We start from the raw sequence: 18,080 nt of genomic DNA, 5'->3' as shown, positions 1-18,080 counted from the left end.
CAGATTCATATTTTGTTAATTGGCTGTTAATTAATGGATAAAGAAACCTAGACATTTTTAATGAATGTGTTCTGGATTGAGGAAAATCTGGCCAAAACAGCATAGAAATATGATCATGTCTATAAAAATAAAGTAGAAAGCATTCCTATGTACTGGTCAGGAATGCTGAGATCAAATCAGAAACAATAGGTATTTAGGGAGGGATTGAAAGCCTATACTCGGTTTAGGATGTTAATGATCAGAGCCAAAGTCTTGTGTATCAGTATTGCCAAAATTAATTTATAGGAAATTGGGCAGGATAGACCGATAATCATAGATTGGTTTAAAAGTGCTGAACTGATTCCACTGTCTTTCAGCCATTATTTTAAAGCCCTTTCATGAAAGAATTAGAAAGAACTGACATAGGATTGGATCTACAGTTTATATATAAAGTATAATGCTTGATAAAAATTTTCAGGTAGCTTAAAACCATTCTGTTAGCAGAAGGAGCATAAATATGTCTGTATAAAAGTAATCCTTAGCTCCTGACTTTCTGATTATAGTAACTCCTATCATATATTTTTCTCACTGTTTTCAAAGTTAATTGGCTTCTTTGCTATCATTGATATCATTAGGCAAAGGGTCCTACTAAGCAGTTTGGGAAGAATTCTTGGTGCCTAGTCATGACAAGAAAGAGACAACCAAAAGCAAGAAATTAAATATTAATTAAAAATTGACTTCATAAGCAAACAGTCAAACAAACTGAGAGAACACTAGTTAATTTTTAAAGACAAAAAAATAATTACAGTAACCAAACAACTCTTATATTTCTTTAGTCATTCCTTTGAGCTACTTTTAATAGCATAATAATAAAATGAAAGTTTGATTTTTTTAATATCTCATAATTTATAGTGCAAAAAAAGAATGAAAAAGCATTTATTTCACTCTATGTGCAAAGCACTATTAGATGCTGAGGGTAAAAACAGAAAAGTAGTCTTTGCCCTCGAGCCCATGATGTAATAGGGGACAATTGCAGTTGTAAGTTTGATAGAAAGGCTCAGTGGATGGGGCGGCTAGGTGGTGTAGTGGATAAAGCACCAGCCTTGGAGTCAGGAGTACCAGGGTTCAAATCCGGTCTCAAACACTTAATAATTACCTAGCTGTGTGGCCTTGGGCAAGCCACTTAACCCCATTTGCCTTGCAAAAAGAAAAAAAAACCTTAAAAAAAGTCTCATCGGTCTTTAGAAAGATAAAATGGCATAGCAGTTGATAATGCCTCTTGTCATTTTCATGAATAAAACCCCAGCATTTTTTTATCTGGAATCATATGACAGAGCCAAAGACTAGAGGGGAAAACTTTCATTTTCTGGGTCTTCAGGAGCTATGATTGCTTAAAGATGTAAGGCTGCAGTTGAAGTTGGGAGATCACATCTCTGTGGGTAGTGGCTGAGCAGATACTACTGGCCTGGTTGTAAAGGGTTTTTGATTATTTTCCTTGAGGGGTTAGGGGAGGTGGTGACAGTGTTTGATTCACTTGGACCATATGTTGAGCAGTGGATTAGAGTTCAGAATTTCAGAGAAAGAGAGAAATCTCATTTATGTTTTTATTTCATCAGAGGAGTTTTATGTTTTGGTACTTCTTACAGTTATCAGTTTGCAAAGAACTTCAGCTACCACCCAGTGATTTCCAGTGGAGTGCTGATTTGGTAGCCCTCTCCTGCCCTGAAACTTTTAAAGTCCATTCTATTCAGGTAAATAACTTAAACCTTTATTAATTACTCAAACTTTAATAGAAATATTTCTTTAATGCACTGTTGGTATAGTTGTGAACTGATCCTACCATTCTAGAGAGCAATTTGAAACCATGCCCAAAAGGGCTTTAAAATTTGATCTAGCAGTACCACTACTAGGTCTGTATCCCAAAGAAATTTTTTTTAATAAAGGAAAAGCACTATTTGTACAAAAATATTTATCACAGCTCTTTTTGTGATGGCAAAAAGAATTGGAACTTGAAGGGATGCTTGTCAATTGGGAAATAACTCAACAAGTTGTGTTAGATGAGAGTAATGAAATGCTATTGTGTTAGAAGAAGTGAGGAGCAGGACAGAAAAACTTGGAAAGATTGACATGAACTGATACAAAGTGAAGTGAGCAGAAAACCAAGAGAACATTGTACACAGTACTAGGAGTACTGTATGATGGGGATCAGCTGTGATTGACCTAGCTTTTCTCAGTAATTTAGTAAGCCAAGACAATTCCATAGGAGTTATAAAAATGCTGTCCACTTCCAGGGTAAAAATTGATGGAATCTGAATACAGGTGGGAACATATTATTTTTCACTTTATTTTTTCATGTTTTTTTTGTTATTGTTGATGGTGGTCTGTTTCTCTTACAAAATGACTAGTAACATGGAAATATGCTTTTCATAATTGCACATTTATGACATCTCAAATTGCTTACCATCTTAAAGAAGCAAGGGAAGAAATTTGAAACTCAACATTTAAAAAAATTGAATGTTAAAAATTGGTTTATATGCCACTGGGAAAAAATAAAATTTTATTAAAAAAAAAAATAAGGTGTTCCTGACAACCCTCTCAAGACTCTTTATAATTAATGAGCGGAGTTCCCACACAGCATGTTTCCTCCAAAGTCACATGAATTCACAAGTCTGATTCAAAAGCAAAAATATTTAAATAGTTTCATTTAACCTTTTTCAGTATTCAAATTATAAATGAATATCTTTACCAGTATTGTGAAATCATTATATCAGGAGTTATAATTGCTAAGTGTATTTTAATATAATTTAATTTCAAGTCTGTGGCTGTAATGGTTGCTACCAGAGAAGGATCTGTTCGATACTGGCCCAGCCTTGTGCATGAAGATAGCTATGTAGAAACTTCTGTAGACTTCGGAAGTACAGACAAAGTATGGAGTTTTCTAACAGCTGTACAGGTATAGTGCATATTTTTTCCTTTGTATCATAGGAATGTATGTGGAACATCTGGGAGGTAGAAATTGGATGGTTGAAAAATGGGACAGTGATCAAGAAACCAGAAGAAAGAAAAGTAGTGAAGTAGACTGGGGAAAGGCTTCAATTCAGGCCTACATCTTTACTTGTCAATATGGGTAGTAAATGCTATAACAGGATTTTAACACATTAAAAAAAAATAGGAGAGCCTGGGATTGTTTGAACCAGCATTTTAATGAAATCTGTTATTTTTTTTTATCAGGGGACTAGATAGCATAGTATAAATTATGAAGAATAACTTTTTCTTATGATTAAATTGATGGACATACAAATATTATCATTAATTGACAATCGAACAATCTAATTTATAAACTAGATCATGGTTCTTGGAGAAGTTGGGGATTTTTATTGCAGAAAATCCTTTTTCTGTAAAATTTATGTATGCTATTATGTAAAGTAAACAAAAACAATAGGGCTTTTTAAAAAATAATAATGATACTTATTTTTACTTGTATGGGGGGTAGAGATTCAAAAGAAATGCTTGGGGTGAAGCAGCTACTGAAATAAATAAAAAATGATGTTTTATTGCATTTTCCTTGTCAAATACTTGGGGCAAACCCAAAATGTGCTAGTATTTAATTTAGCTGAAAATGTCAAACTTCTAAAAAAGTAAATAAAGAAAAATCTTAAATTATATTAAAACCAAACATTCTTTCCAAGGCACAATACTGGCATTTTCAGATTGACAACAATATGAATGTTTCCTGGAAACAAAATCTTGAGTCCAAAGTCTGCCTCTGAAAAAGTTCCATGCTTCCTCTCAGAAATTTCACCAGGCTTAGGGAACTATACTTGTGGCCTTTCTCAGGGCCAGGTAGCCTGTAACTACATCTGAAGGGAGCATCCGAATATAAGCAGATTCTTCAATCGTGCTGAATCTTAACTTGCTCTGAGGATCTGTATAGTTTGCAACAATTCCTGAAATATCAGAATACTTCCTAGCTGGTTTAAAGGAAGGGGGAGCATCTATATTGAAGTAGCTAGGATCATTGAGTTGCCATGGCAATGCTCTTTCAGAAGTGAGAATTTGTTTTAGGTTCTTCCAGGTCCTGTTCTTGCCTGCCATTGCTCCCCCAATGCCCGAGTGCACAAAGTTGGGATCCTTAAATGGCAACGGCTTAGGGGTGACTTCCACAGGTCCTGTGCTAAAGTCAGGGGCCATAACCTTACTTTCACTTGCAGTCTCCATGCTGACACCCAGCGAGAAGCCGGCCGCCCCCACCTTCTTGCCACCGCTACGTTGTTGGCAGGGCCAGCCGGCCTTTTCTTGCTGTTTCTCGCCGTGGCGCGGAGGTTGCAGCGGCCAGCGCTCCCTTCCCCCCCGCCCCTCCTCTCCTCCTCTTCTTCCGGGCTTTATTTTTAATACTTGAAAATTAGTTTTAGGATTCATATAATTTTGCTTGTGGTGAGCATTCTTTTTGTTGTTATTATTCATTTTCTTAAAAATTTCCTTGTTAGGAGTTATTTTGATTGCAGTGTCATTTTTCTTAGGGTGGAAGCTTTATTTTGGCCTCTTCAAGGACTCATATAATTCGATTGATACCTGAGAACTTGGGCAAGATTCATCAACATGTCCTTCCTCAGGGTCAAGGCATGCTTTCAGGAATTGGTCGAAGAGTTTCTTCTCTTTTAGGAATTTTGTCTCCCAGCAGTGACCACACAGTAAGTCGAAAAAATGAGGGTAAAAGATAATAATGTGAACCTAATCAGTTTTCCACTTAAATTTAATGTTCTGATGACTCAGTATGTTTTTCTCTTTAATAGTAGTTCAGTCTCCTTGAATCCTTCAAGAAGCGCAACTCTGAATCCTTATCAAATAATATTAAGAACTTATCTGTGTAGACCTTCAAAATAACCAGATAGTATAACTTTAAAATCATATATTCATTTTACAATGTTTTTAAAAATTAAGCTATTTTAATAAAAACATTTTTAAATTGATTATAGAATTGTTACATCTAAGAGGATCTAAGAAATCCTCGTAGTTATTTTACAGGTTAGATATCCTTTTACTGCTTTAACTACATCATAGCTTAAATACTTAAAATACTGGTTAAAAGTCACATTTTGGATTACCAAGGTAAATTTATGCAGTCCTGAATTCTGTAATGTTATCTTAGAAATGATTGTTTTGGAATTATAAATGAAATAGCCCAAAACCTTAAAATATGGAGTTTGTGATAAAAATTGTATTTCTTATAACTCTCACTTAAGAATGACTTTTCCTTACCCATACAGCTTTCCAGTGTCCTCTGGGACAAAGAGAAGGCAAGTTATTACACCCTTACAAGTTCAACCCTGAGCAAATGGGAAATAGATAATACTTCAGAAAGACAAGGCCAAAGTTGGGACATAAATAAAGCCCTTAAGGAAAATATCACAGATGCAATTTGGGTAAGAGAGAAAATATTTTCTAGTGAATTTTTTCAGCCTTGGTTTTGTGACATTTTGCTTTGCTTTTATTTATCTTTTACAAAATGTTTTATTGATACCTTTTGTTTTTTACATAGTAGTCACTTTTGTATACCCTCCAGCACCCTCCAAGTACTGAGCCTTTTCCTTGAAATAAAAAAAAGGAGTCAATAGCAAGTGATTTAGTGACTTTGTTTGGCAGTGTATTCACTATTCTCTACTAATCATCCCTTGCTTTCCCAAGACAAGGTTGCCTCCAATTATTTTGAAGAGTATCTAGATATTTCAAAACAAAATTAATTTTGATTTATCTTTTTTTAAGTTTTCTTTATCTTTAAAGATAAATGTAGCAGTAATGAAGAAAGAAGAGTACTTACAGGCCACTTTTGCAAAATCAAAGAATATGTTCATTTATCAAAATTCCAGGAGCTTTAGGACCATTGATTTAACCTGTTCATTTCTTAAAAATTTAATCACATTCATTATTGTAATTCTTACCTTGCTCTAGGGGTCAGAAAGTAATTATGAAGAAATCAAAGGGGGTGTCAACATTGAATATTTAGATTTGCAGCAGAACTGGTAAGCAATTATTTAATCTTTCACAGGGAAGAAAGAATATTAGTAGGAGTTTGTAAAGATCATTGGTACTATTGTAAAATGATGAGCATTCTTTACTTTTGCCTTTCCACATATTCCATATTTTCTCTAGCTGAATGGACATTTTTTGAAATGTTAATCTCTTACATGAATATCCAACTTTTTACAGACCAAAGAGATTATTTGTGTGCTGTCTCTTGAATTATTTGGAGTCTTTCTTTTATTCACACTCCCCAGTGTTGCAGACAACCTTAACAATGATGTTTCTCTGCCTGTCTCTTAATATGGAAGGATAGGGGGATGAATAGCAATGTATTCCAAGATGAAATTCAATGACATTTCACATAGAAGTACTAAAGTTCAAGCAAGCTACCTTCTGTAGGTGGATCTGGGGCTAGCTTTCTGGTAATGGTGTATTATAGGAAAATATAGATCAGAAGTTAGAATTAGAGAACCTAGATTTAAAATTAATTCTGATACTTGTTTTATGGATAAACTTCATATTCTTTACCCTCTCAAGACTTTATCTCTAAACAGGCCCTACAGCCTCTTCCTCTGATTGGTTGTTTTTCCCAGAACCTCCATTTTAAGAAGAATCCTTGGTCAGCCATAATCTTCATTCCTCTTTGTTCTGTACTGTTGATTCTGGACTATAGCTACCCCAATAGGTTGTACATAATTTTTCTTTTCAGGAGCTACTTTGTCTTTATTCCAATGGGTTGCTTTTATTTAAGTGTTTAATGATATTGCCCTTTTACAGATTTGCTCTATTTTGAGATATGGTTTACTGATCTGGATCCCCTTTATGGATAGAAGTCATATTCACAAAACATCATTGGACTAGTGGCCATTTATAAATAACAGGTCATTAACTTTGATCAGTAAGCTCCCTTTATTTTTTAATTTTTTTGAACACTAGTGGAATAAATAAAATGCAGTAATTGAAGTTAATTAATTTCTCTATACTTTCATTACTATGCTTTAATATTTAGGGTTTATAGTTTTTGTAAGTTTGACAGTTTTTACGTGTGTGTTTTTCTTATATAAAATATTTTGAAAAATAATACTTAATTTGTTAAAGTTGTTATATTCTTTTTTCTTTCTTTTGATGATTGTTAGCAGTAGGAAGTTGCCTTTTTGTTTTGATTTTTTTTTGAACTCAGGTCCTCCTAACTTCAGGACCAGTGCTCTGTCCATCGAACCATCTAGCTACCCTTTTCATTTTTTTTGCATTGAATAGAAGTGTTACTGATTCTAATAGATGTTAGGGGTTGGAGGGCAAGAATAAGTTTTTTGTTAGTTGAGGCAGTGTTTGACCTGAAGAATCAGTGACTTAACTTTGTGTAATTGATTTTTAAAAAATACTCTATTTCTGAGGTAAGATATATGAACAACTAAGTAGAGGCTTCACAAACTTGAACATAATCAATATTGCTGTATATTTTGTTCTATTGAGTCTTTTTCTCTTTAATTGAATAGTGATGGACTTGTGATTTTAGCATCAGCATGGCACCCTGGAGATAGCCCATGTCTCACGTATTATTCTTTAATAACAGTAGAGGATAATGGTTACCAGCTTTCTGGGGAAGTTACTGTAGAAGTTACTCAGTATAATCCACCTTTTCAGGTAAGGAATTATTTGTAATTTTCTTTAAATCATTAGTGTGGAATTGCATAATTATGTTGATTTTGTTTTGAAAGTAGAAATATTCTTGCATTTAAAAAAATTATTGAAAAACTGTCTCTGGTTGCTTTAAATCTTTTGTCTTTCCATGCAATAAAATGTTGGAGTTTGTTGGGATTTTTAAGGCAGTCTAGTTAGTCAAACATTTATCACATTGTGCTAAACATGGGTAATGTTAAAAAAAAAAAAGGCAAAAATCAGCCCTTCCTATCTAGGACTTTACATTATTTTCAGACAGATAACATGTAAATAACTAGGCATGTACAAACTATATGCAAGAAATGCAAGGTCATCTGAGAGGGTAAAGTGCTTGAAGTCAATAGAGTGGGAAAGAACTTTGGACAGAAAATGAAATTTAAGCTGAATATTGAAACATACTGGCAAACCAAAGGTCCGATGTGTGAGAGCAGAGTATTCTGGACATAGGATGCAGCAAGTATATGACTTGGAGATGAAGGATGTGGTCATGACAAGTAAGCCATTGTGTCTGGATCATGGAGTACAAGGGGGGGTGGGTGTTGTGAGAAGGGCTGGAGAGAGTTTTAAATGCTAAATAGAGAAATTTATATTTAATCTGAATGTTAGAGAAAGCTACTGGAGCTTTTCAGTATGAGGAGTTGAGAAAGGGGAAGTGAATTAGGAAGCTATTGCAATAATCCATGTGAGAGGTGCTATAAAGAATTGAGCTAGAATGATGTCCGTGGGTGGGAGAAAGAAAAGGGTTGTAAGAGATATTTTTAAGATAGAGTTAACAAGACTTAATTGATTTAACATGGGAGGTGAGAGAGAGAGAAGGCTCAGGATGAGGTTAAGAATCAGATGGATGGTCATAATCTTCCTTAGAAATAAAAAGGTTAGGAAGAAGTGAGAGTTTAGGGCAGGGTTTCTTAATCTGGAGTCTGTGAGCTTGTTTGGTTTTTTAAATTTTGGTAACTATTTCAGTGTTTCCTCTTAATTCTTCATGTACTTAAACACATTAGTTTGAAAAAGGCTCTTTAAGAGATTTCCAGAGGGAGAAGATGAATTCTATTTTGAACATATTCAATTTGAGATGTTCATTAATCATTGAGGTAGAGATATCCAGGAATCACTTGGTGATCCAGGCCTGGAGTTTAGATGAGGTATGTAAATTTGTCATTTATATAGAGATGGTTGCCCATCTGATGAAATCATTAAAGAAGAGAACCCAGGGTAGAGTTGTGAGGTACATTCTGCCAGAGAGGCCAGGACAAGCATCATGATGAAGGAGACTGAGAAATCATCAGACAAGTAGGAGCAGAACTAGACCTTTATGAAAATTCTGGCAGAAGCTTTCAGAAATATTAAAATTAAAATTTATCAGTATAAATTAAATTGTATGCTATAATCTTGTTATTAGTTTGTTTAAGGTCTTTAACATGAAAATTATTACTTTAAACCATGCATTTTGTGAGACTTTTTCAAAATTTGGATTCTTAGTATAGAAGCAATTTAATAAAATTCCAACAAATATTGTAATGCCTCTATGTTTAACTAGAAAGTAAAATGTTGCCTATCAATAACAATAAATCATCTGGTAATTTGATCATTCTTTGAATTATTGATTAGTTGAGAATCAACCTGTGTTTATTTCTAGTTCTGACACATGAATTTGGACAGGTTGCTTAGTTTTTCTTAGTCTTAGGTTTTTGATCAGGGAAATAAGAATAAAAATGTTCTTCCTATGTCAGTGTCATTTTTAAATTAAAATAGCAGGTTTTTTTTAAAATTAAAATAACAAGTTGTTTTAAATTATATTAAATATTCTAAATTATCTGGGGTTTTTTTTTTAATTCACATTAGTGTTAGACTTGGAGTCAGGAAGCTCTACATTCACATTTGACTCCCTACATTCATTCCCTTTGTGTCTCAGTTTCTTTACCTGTAAAATTGTGATGATAATACCTATAGTTCCTATCTAGGAATTAAACAGTTAATGGCTCAGTGCATGAGCACTGGACTAGACTTAAAGTCAGGAAGTCTGTAATTCAAATTCTTCCTTAGAGACTTAGTACCTGTTTGACACTGACCTGGCCTTAATTTTCTCATCTGTAAATTGGGAATAATAATCATCATCTATCTTAGAGGATTTTGTTATAATCAGATGAGGTGATATCTGTAAAACACAATATATGTTTAAGCACCTTATGATTGTTAACTATTTTTTACTGTATGGAGTTAGTTTTTAGATTTTTCTGGTTATAATAAATGATTTATTTTCCAATACTTGTATATACTTTCCAACACTGTTATATAAACTTATTTTTTAAGTTTTCTATGACTCATTTATCGTAAATGGCTTTAGAGTTAGATTTAAATTTTTAAATATTGTTCTTGTATAGATGCATATATAATATGAAATTGGTTAACAAAAAGTAATTTCTTTTTGGCTTTTTTTTGGAATCTTAAATGAAATTATTCAGTCTGGAGAACTGGTGATGTCCCGATTGTTGGTCCCTGATTTTTCAAACCAAGCTGCCTATCTCTATGGTGAAAATGCCGTCTTTGCCTGTTCCACAGGAACTGGAAGATGTTCTTTACCTCAGGAAAAAATTATCTTCAGTGCTCATGGTAAAGTAGTAATTACAGGAAAGTAGCTTATACTTCTTAACCATCTTTACCAGTCTTCTTTATTGCCTAATCTACTAGTTCTCTATATAATGTCCTCAAAGGCTTACAGGACATTTATCCTTACTTCCATAATGGACATTAGCCTTTACTGGGAAAAAAAAATATGTGACAAAATTTTCACGATGTTAAGAGGAAGAAAATAATAATTTTCTCTAGAAGAGAGAAGCAGATAGGGAAAAAAATTGATGAGAGATGATCAAAGCCCATTCAGTGAACTCATCATGGTAGACATTATGTAAATATTACTAAATTACTTTTGACAAGATAGAGAAAATTGTAAAATAGAGAGTTCATAATTGTATATAATTCTGCAAAGAATCTCCAAGACCCCCACTTCGCCATAAGGCATGGTATTAACTTTGTCATTATTTTACTTATTGCAGTATTATCTTTAAGAAAGAAGGATATAAAGCCACCTTTTTTCCTCTACTATTATGACTTTTGGGAAGGGATGTTAGAGGTGATTTTTTTTTAAACTCTTAATTTCTCAGAGGATTACATTGAAGTCCCAAAAAGTTAAGCAACTTGGCTAAAATTGACAGCAGAACTAATTGGTGGAAGAGCCAGAATAGAGGTTCCCCTAGGGCTCTTTGTGTTGCACCAAACTGCCTCTTTGACTTTGAAAACAACATTTATGTGGTACTTTTAGTTTTACAACAGTTTTAAGAAGTAAGTAATACTATTGTTATTTATTATCTTCATTTTACAGTTGAACATTCCCTGGTCACACTAAGAATTGTCAGGAATCCAGATTTCAACTCAGATCTGTAGATTTAATTAAATAAAAGTTTTTCTAGACCAGTGCTGCTCCTTTTCTTGCCTAGATTGAAAATATAATGGTTACTGATGGGCTTGATCCAACTACTGATTGGGCTGGGAGTTTTGATCTGCTTTATTTTAGACTTGGATCACTTTTCCTCTCTGCAAGCATTGTGGTTACTCTTGGCCTTCCAGGGGCTTACCATATTGATGTCAACATGGTACAGCACTTAATTGGCCTAGCACACTGTATCTTAACAGTTCTCAAGCTCAAGAGATTGATTGCCCTCAGCCATCCCATTTAGGGATTCTAAGTGTAAGCTGGCATGCCCAGCATCCCTGTTAATTTTCAGTTCAACTCCTTTTCCCACTCCATTGTCTAAAATTTTCTTGAATGTTGGTGTGCAGAAATATACTAAAGAGAAAAAAAGTTTTTGAAATATTATTTTTAAAAGTTTGTAATATATTATTTATGTTTTATTCTTAATATATGCGATTGATTCAAATAATGGTTGACAGATGAAGTTTTATTTGTGATTAAAGATAATTTCTGAATCATAAACTACTTAGTGAAAAATATTTCCTTTTTGTTATATAACTCCCTTCCCTCCTACCTACCTTCTTTCTTTTCTTTTCTTTTCTTTTCTTTTCTTTTCTTTTCTTTTCTTTTCTTTTCTTTTCTTGTCTTTTCTTTTCTTGTCTTTTCTTGTCTTTTCTTGTCTTTTCAGGAGATAGTATTTTAGGAGCTGGTTCCTGTGCTGGTCTTCCAGTTTTTTTCTCTAGGAACAGTGGACTAGTGGCAGTTGTTTCTAGGGAAAATGTGTCAGTATTACCAGAAGATCTTGAAGATTCCTTGGCATCTTCAGTTGTTGGACCAAACAATGAGGTATCATATTGGCCCTTGAGTTAATGGGTTAATATTAATGAAAAGACTAAAAGTAAAAAGTGGTTTGGATTAGTTCATTATTTTTTATGCTTCTAGTAAAATAGACCAGAGCTGTACCTATGTAATATAAAACATCTGATCAGCTTAAAATTTAAAAGTTTATTTGGGAAAATAGGAACAGTTCGATTATATTTTTGCCTTTGGACATGTTAATATTGCATTTATTTAAACTTAGAAATTATAAGAAATTTTGATATTCAATGGAATACAATGTATATATATATATATATATAGAGAGAGAGAGAGAGAGAGAGAGAGAGAGAGAGTGTGAGTGTACAGCAAAAAGAAAACCTTAAGATAATGGTAACATTAATGAAGATAAATATTTTGCTTATAATATGGTTTGTTATAAGCATATAAAGGTAATTATATGTTGTAAAATAATTATTTCTTTATTCTTATTCTTAAGTCTTTCAGAGGAGTTACAAATAGTGGTTTTAGCCATGACCTATATCCTTGAAATGTTTGAATCTCTTTTATAGTACTTTAGTTTATCTCTTTAAAAAGACTAATCTTTATTGATCTCCTTTACTAATTTGATCCTCTTGCTACCTAAGTGAATGTTATCCTAAAACTCTGCCTATGTTCTTATTGTTTTTTCTATTCTAATGTTCCCTTAATGTTTTCATTTGTTTCTACAAGTTTAGTTATCTGCTCTGCAGAAAAATTCTAAAATCTTTATATCCAACTCTAATCTCTTAACTGAAATTCAGACCTGCATCTCCAACTATAATGTCCCTTACACCTCAAGCCAACTAAATTGCCATTTGCCCTACACCTGCCCTACTTCCCTTTTTCTCTTATGACTCTATAATCCTCCAAGACTGAAACTTCAGTCATTTTTTATTTTATTTTTTCAATTACATGCAAAGAGTTTTCAGCAACCATCTTTTTATAAGCTTTTGAGTTCGACATCTTTCTCCTTCCTTCCTTTCTCCTCATAACATCCAATAATCTGGTATAGATTATTCATGTATAATTAAATTAATCATATTGTAAAAGAAAAATCAGAACTAAGTGGGGGAAAGTGTGGGAAAGAAAGGAAAACAACACAAAAGAAATTTTAAAAAGTGAATATAGTATGCTTTGCTCTGCACTCAGACTATAGTTTTTTTTTCCTCTGAATGTAGACAGCATTTTCCATCACAAGTCTTAGAATTGTCCTTGATCCCTGAATTGCTGAGGAGCTAAATCGATCAGAGTCTATCATCTTAATGTTGTTGTTAATGTGTACAGTGTTCTTCTAGTTTTGCTCACTTCACTATGCTTCAGTTCATGAAAATCTTTCCAGGCTTTTCTGAAGCCATCCCACTTACAATTTCTTATACAACAATAGCACTCCACATACCACAATTTGTTCAATCAGTCCCCAATTGATGAACATCCCCTCATTTTCCAGTTCTTTGCCACTGTTAAAAAGAACTGCTATAAATATTTTTGAACATGGGAGTCTCTTCCTCTTTTTTATGATCTCTTGGGGATACAATAGTATTGCTGGATTAAAGGGTGTATGCACAGATTTATTGTCTTTGGACATAGTTCCAAATTGCTCTCCAGAATGATTTGGATCAATTCACAACTTCACCAATAGTGCATTAGTCTCCCAGGTTTCCCACGTCTCCTTCAATATCTGTTATTTCCATTTTTGACCTTTTAGCCAGTCTTATAGGTGTGAAGTGGTAGAAATGTTTTAATTTGCATTTTTCTAATCAATAATGATTTAGAGCAATTTTTCATGATTATAGATAGCTTTAATTTCTTGATCTGGAAAAATACCCATTCATATCTTTTCACAATTTATCAATTAGGGAATGACTTATATTCTTATAAATTTGACTTAGAATCATTTCTTATTCTTCACTCCCTTTCTTACTATCCTCCAGAGCCATCATTTCTCAAATTCTGTCTATTCTACCTTCACAGTATCTCTGGTATCTATGTTTTCTATATTACTCATTATACCATTATCCTGGTTACATGTTTGCATCATTTTACCTAGGCTATTGTTTAGATATCTACCTGGTCTCCTTGTCTCCAATCTTTCCTTTCCCTGATACAAACTTTACATAGCTTTCAACATGATCTTCTCATTACAGGGTTTTGATCATATCACTGTTTTGCTCAAATCACAAGTTGACTTGGAATTGCATACATGCAAAAATCCTTTTTCATAATAGCTCTAATTGGATTACTTTCATGTCCTTCCTATATCTTTTCTTCTCCAGGCAAACTATTTTCAGTTCCTTCAAGTTCTCACTGGATACTCATGCTCCTCTTACCTTTTACCATCCTGATTACCTTTCTCTTGATATTCTCTTGCTTATCAATATTCTTCCTAAAATGTGACTCCCCGAACTGAACAAAATGGTTCCTGATATGCTTTGACTAGGATAGTCTCTCAGCTTTGTAGTTTGGGTATCAGGATCCTTTTTTAGTCTTAAGATCACATCTGTTTTGTGTCTCATATCACATTGTTGACTGATTATGAATTAGTTCACTATTACTTTGGTGTGCAACTCAAATTGAAATAGAGACCACTAAACTGCATATAGATACCTACTGTTGCATTTTAACTTTAATTTTAAAAATATTATCTATTTTACTGTATTTTCATTTTGTCAAATATTTCTCTGTTAGATTTTCATTTACTTTGAACTGCACTCTGGAATGAGTATTACTAACCAGAAACCACATGTTTAATTCCTCTGGCCTGGAGGACAGAATCATAACTTTTAAGTTTGAAATTTTTTAAATTTATTTTTTTAAATTTGTGGAATAGATCAGTAATTTAAATTACAGTATAATAAAAATGTTGATTGCATATGAAACTGCAAATCTATAATATATAACTTGCTATTCCTTTTTCATATGTAATAAAATCATTAAATAAACTTAATTTTTCTTCATATTATATAGGAATTATTCTGCACATACTTATAAATTTTTTCTCTGGATGCAGTTAGCATCTTTCTTCATATGTTCTTTATTGTTAATTAGGGTATTTATATTAGTCAAAATGACTTATTTGCTCATAATCTTTAAACAGTATTGCTGTTATTATATACAGTGTTCTCTTGGTTGTGCTCATTTCACTATTATTTCATGCAAGTCTTTCAATGTTTTTTAAGAGCTCATCATTTCTCATAGCATGGTGGTATTCAGTTACAATCATTTACCACAACTTGTTCAGCCATTGTCCATTTGTTGGGCATCCACATCAATTTGCAGTTCTTTGCCATCCCAAAATTGCTGCTATAAATCTTTTAGAATGTATAGATTCTTTTCCTTTTTCTATTTTGGAAATTGCTGAGTCAAGGGTATAAACAATTCAATAACTTGTTGGCCATAATTCCAGATGGCTCTCCAAAATGGTTAGATCAGTTCACAATTCCACCGACAATGAATTAGTATCCAAATTTTTCCACATCCCCTCCCAACATTTGTCACATTCCCCTTCAGTTATCTTAGTGAAGCTGATAGATGTAAAATGATATCTCAAGGTTGTTTTAATTTGCATTTCTCAAATTATTCCTAAATGATCAAAGGATGTGAGTGGGCAGTTTTCCAATGAAGAAATCAAAACAATTTATAGTAATACGAAATAAAAATTTCATATTTAAAGTCCTACACAGCCTAGTTCCAAGCTACTGTTCTAACCTTATTACATTTCTTTGCTTTATGTGTTCTGTTCCATACAAACTTAACTATAACTTCATACTGACTCATCCTCTCTGCTTAGAATAACCATAGGATCATAGGTTTAAAGTTGAGAGGGATGTGAGAAATTATCTAGTCTTAACTGTATTATTTTGCAGATGAGGCCCAGAGAAGGCCACACAAAAAGTAAATATAAATAATTTGAAAATAGGTCTTTATTTTTTTCTAAAATCTGATTTTTTTTTTCTATTGTGCTATGGCCCTCCTCCTTTCTCCTGTTAGAATTTTATACTTTTTATCTAGGTTCAATCTAAGGTATATTCTCTAATCCCCTCCCCCATAGAGGAAAAGCTTTCTCTCCTTAATTTTCCTAGAAAATCTCTAGTTTGTCCCAGTTAATAAGGGTATATTTCCTGTGGAAGATTCAAGCACTTTGAGAATAGCAACTTCAGTTTTTAATTTTATATCTCTTGACAACTAGCATGGTTCCTGGCATAGAGTAAGTTCTTAATAAAAGATAAATGAATCAAATTAAGATTCATATTTCTTAGGTTGCTTTTATAAATAGCTCAAGAAATATGCTATGTTCTGCATATGTTTGGATTTTATTTTTGTTAGAAGTCAATGTATTTATGTCATTAATTGTAAATGTTATAGATTTCATATATAAAATATAATTTGTATTCTAGAGTCCAGTTTTTGAAAACCCAACAAAAATGGATATCATAGCACAAGAAGATAAGACAAGATTGTTAAAAGCTGCTTTCCTCCAGTACTGCAGGTATAAAATATTTGTGAAACTTGATTACAAGTCTAAAGATAAATTTTATTTCAGTATATCACTTAAAAAAAACTACAACAACTTAATAAGTTGGAGAGACAGGATAGAGTAAAGAAGAAAGTAATGAATTTGAAATCCATAGGACCTGGATTCATGTCCTTGGGATCACTTCTGTGAACCTGGGAAAATTTCTTTCTTTTCTACACTCCAGTTTCTTCATCTATTAAAAGAGAATTTTAAAGTAGATGGACACTAATGTCTATGCTACTTCTAAATCGTATGATTCTGTTACAGTCAGATCCTTAAAGAGTAGAAGTTGGAGGTTTTCTTAATGATATTGAATTGTGACTTTGAGCTTTACAGTATTGTTGGAGTGGGAGTGGTCTGTATATGTATATTTAAAAACCAGACTTTATACACAGAAGATTAGTCTAATGTACTTTGATATGAAATTGGAAAAAAAAACAACTTAAGTTTACATCCTTCAGGTAGAATGTGAAATAATGGTCTTCAGAGCATATTTGAAAAATTTTTAGTAGATATATGGGATTCTTGATTCTGATTCTAGCTTTGTCACTAGTGAGGTATGCGATCTTGAGCAAGTCTAACTTCTCAACTTAACTTTTGCTGTCTTTAGAATAAGGGCCCGGTCCAGATCAAGGGTTTTTTGCCAGTAGTTTAGGACCTGCTAAATGTATTATATCTGAGAACTTTATGTGGTAGTTCCACAAGCCAATTACTATTATTACACTTTGCTCCATGTGCTACTCTCAGTGAATGAGGGAATTTTCAGAAGGAAGAGAATATAGTAGTTTATATCGTCCCCTTTGTGCTGGTCAGAGATTTTAGCGTTAGTATGTTTCTTCCCATGTATAGTTTTGTGATTTCTAGAAAATGAAAAGTAGTTCTCTCTTTCCTCCACTCCAGATTTGAGAATCCCTGGATTAGCATTCTTATGTACTTACCTTTCTAAAGTTAGTGTTTTTTATATTTATCCTTTATAGTATTATTAAGTTTAAGCTTCTTCCCCAAGGTCACATAACTAGGTAATTATTTTTTAAATTTATTTTTAATTTTAATTTTATTTTATTAGGTAATGGGGTTAAGTGGCTTGCCCAAGGCCACACAGCTAGGTAATTATTAAGTGTCTGAGACTGGATTTGAACCCAGGTACTCCTGACTACAGGTCCGGTGGTTTATCCACTGCACCACCTAGCCACCCCCTAAATTTATTTTTATTAAAGATATTATTTGAGTTTTACAATTTTCCCCCCAATCTTACTTCTTCCCCCCCACCCCACATAAAGCAATCTGTCAGTCTTTACTTTGTTTCCATGTTGTACTTTGATCCAAATTGGGTGTGATGAGAGAGCAATCATATCCTTAAAGAAGAGACAAGAAGTCTAAGAGGTAACAAGATCAGACAATAAGATATCTTTTTTTCTAAATTAAAGGGAATAGTCCTTGAACTTTCAAATTCCACAGCTCCTTATCTGGATACAGATGGTATTCTCCTTTGCAGACAGCCCAAAATTTTTCCCTATTGTTGCACTGATGGAATGAGTGAGTCCTTCAAGGTTGATCATC

The 18,080-nt window shown here is 33.1% G+C and overlaps 2 protein-coding genes across 2 annotated transcripts in view; one reads left to right on the top strand and one right to left on the bottom strand.

Annotated features, from left to right (window-relative positions):
• Positions 1-18,080, top strand: part of NUP133 (nucleoporin 133) — a 65,863-nt gene that overhangs the window by 7,920 nt on the left and 39,863 nt on the right. The window contains exons 4-12 of the mRNA XM_074223028.1: positions 1,626-1,730; positions 2,795-2,932; positions 4,500-4,670; positions 5,247-5,402; positions 5,929-5,999; positions 7,497-7,644; positions 10,143-10,290; positions 11,838-11,995; positions 16,402-16,493. Of these exons, the coding sequence (XP_074079129.1) occupies positions 1,626-1,730; positions 2,795-2,932; positions 4,500-4,670; positions 5,247-5,402; positions 5,929-5,999; positions 7,497-7,644; positions 10,143-10,290; positions 11,838-11,995; positions 16,402-16,493 (1,187 nt within the window). The remainder of the gene's footprint in view (positions 1-1,625; positions 1,731-2,794; positions 2,933-4,499; positions 4,671-5,246; positions 5,403-5,928; positions 6,000-7,496; positions 7,645-10,142; positions 10,291-11,837; positions 11,996-16,401; positions 16,494-18,080) is intronic.
• Positions 3,623-4,230, bottom strand: LOC141513317 (INO80 complex subunit C-like). The gene has a single exon (XM_074223029.1). The coding sequence runs from the start codon at positions 4,195-4,197 to the stop codon at positions 3,787-3,789; it is 411 nt and encodes a 136-aa protein (XP_074079130.1). The 5' UTR covers positions 4,198-4,230; the 3' UTR covers positions 3,623-3,786.

Source organism: Macrotis lagotis, chromosome 2 (genome assembly GCF_037893015.1).
Source record: "Macrotis lagotis isolate mMagLag1 chromosome 2, bilby.v1.9.chrom.fasta, whole genome shotgun sequence".
Classification (NCBI taxonomy): domain Eukaryota; kingdom Metazoa; phylum Chordata; class Mammalia; order Peramelemorphia; family Peramelidae; genus Macrotis; species Macrotis lagotis.
The sequence above is the reverse complement of the archived record's forward strand: the minus strand, read 5'-3'. Positions and strand labels throughout refer to the sequence as shown.

What these genes read in the sequence shown, in the direction of transcription:
- LOC141513317 (XM_074223029.1), bottom strand. Translation starts at nt 4,197, where the DNA reads ATGGAGACTGCAAGTGAAAGTAAGGTTATGGCCCCTGACTTTAGCACA.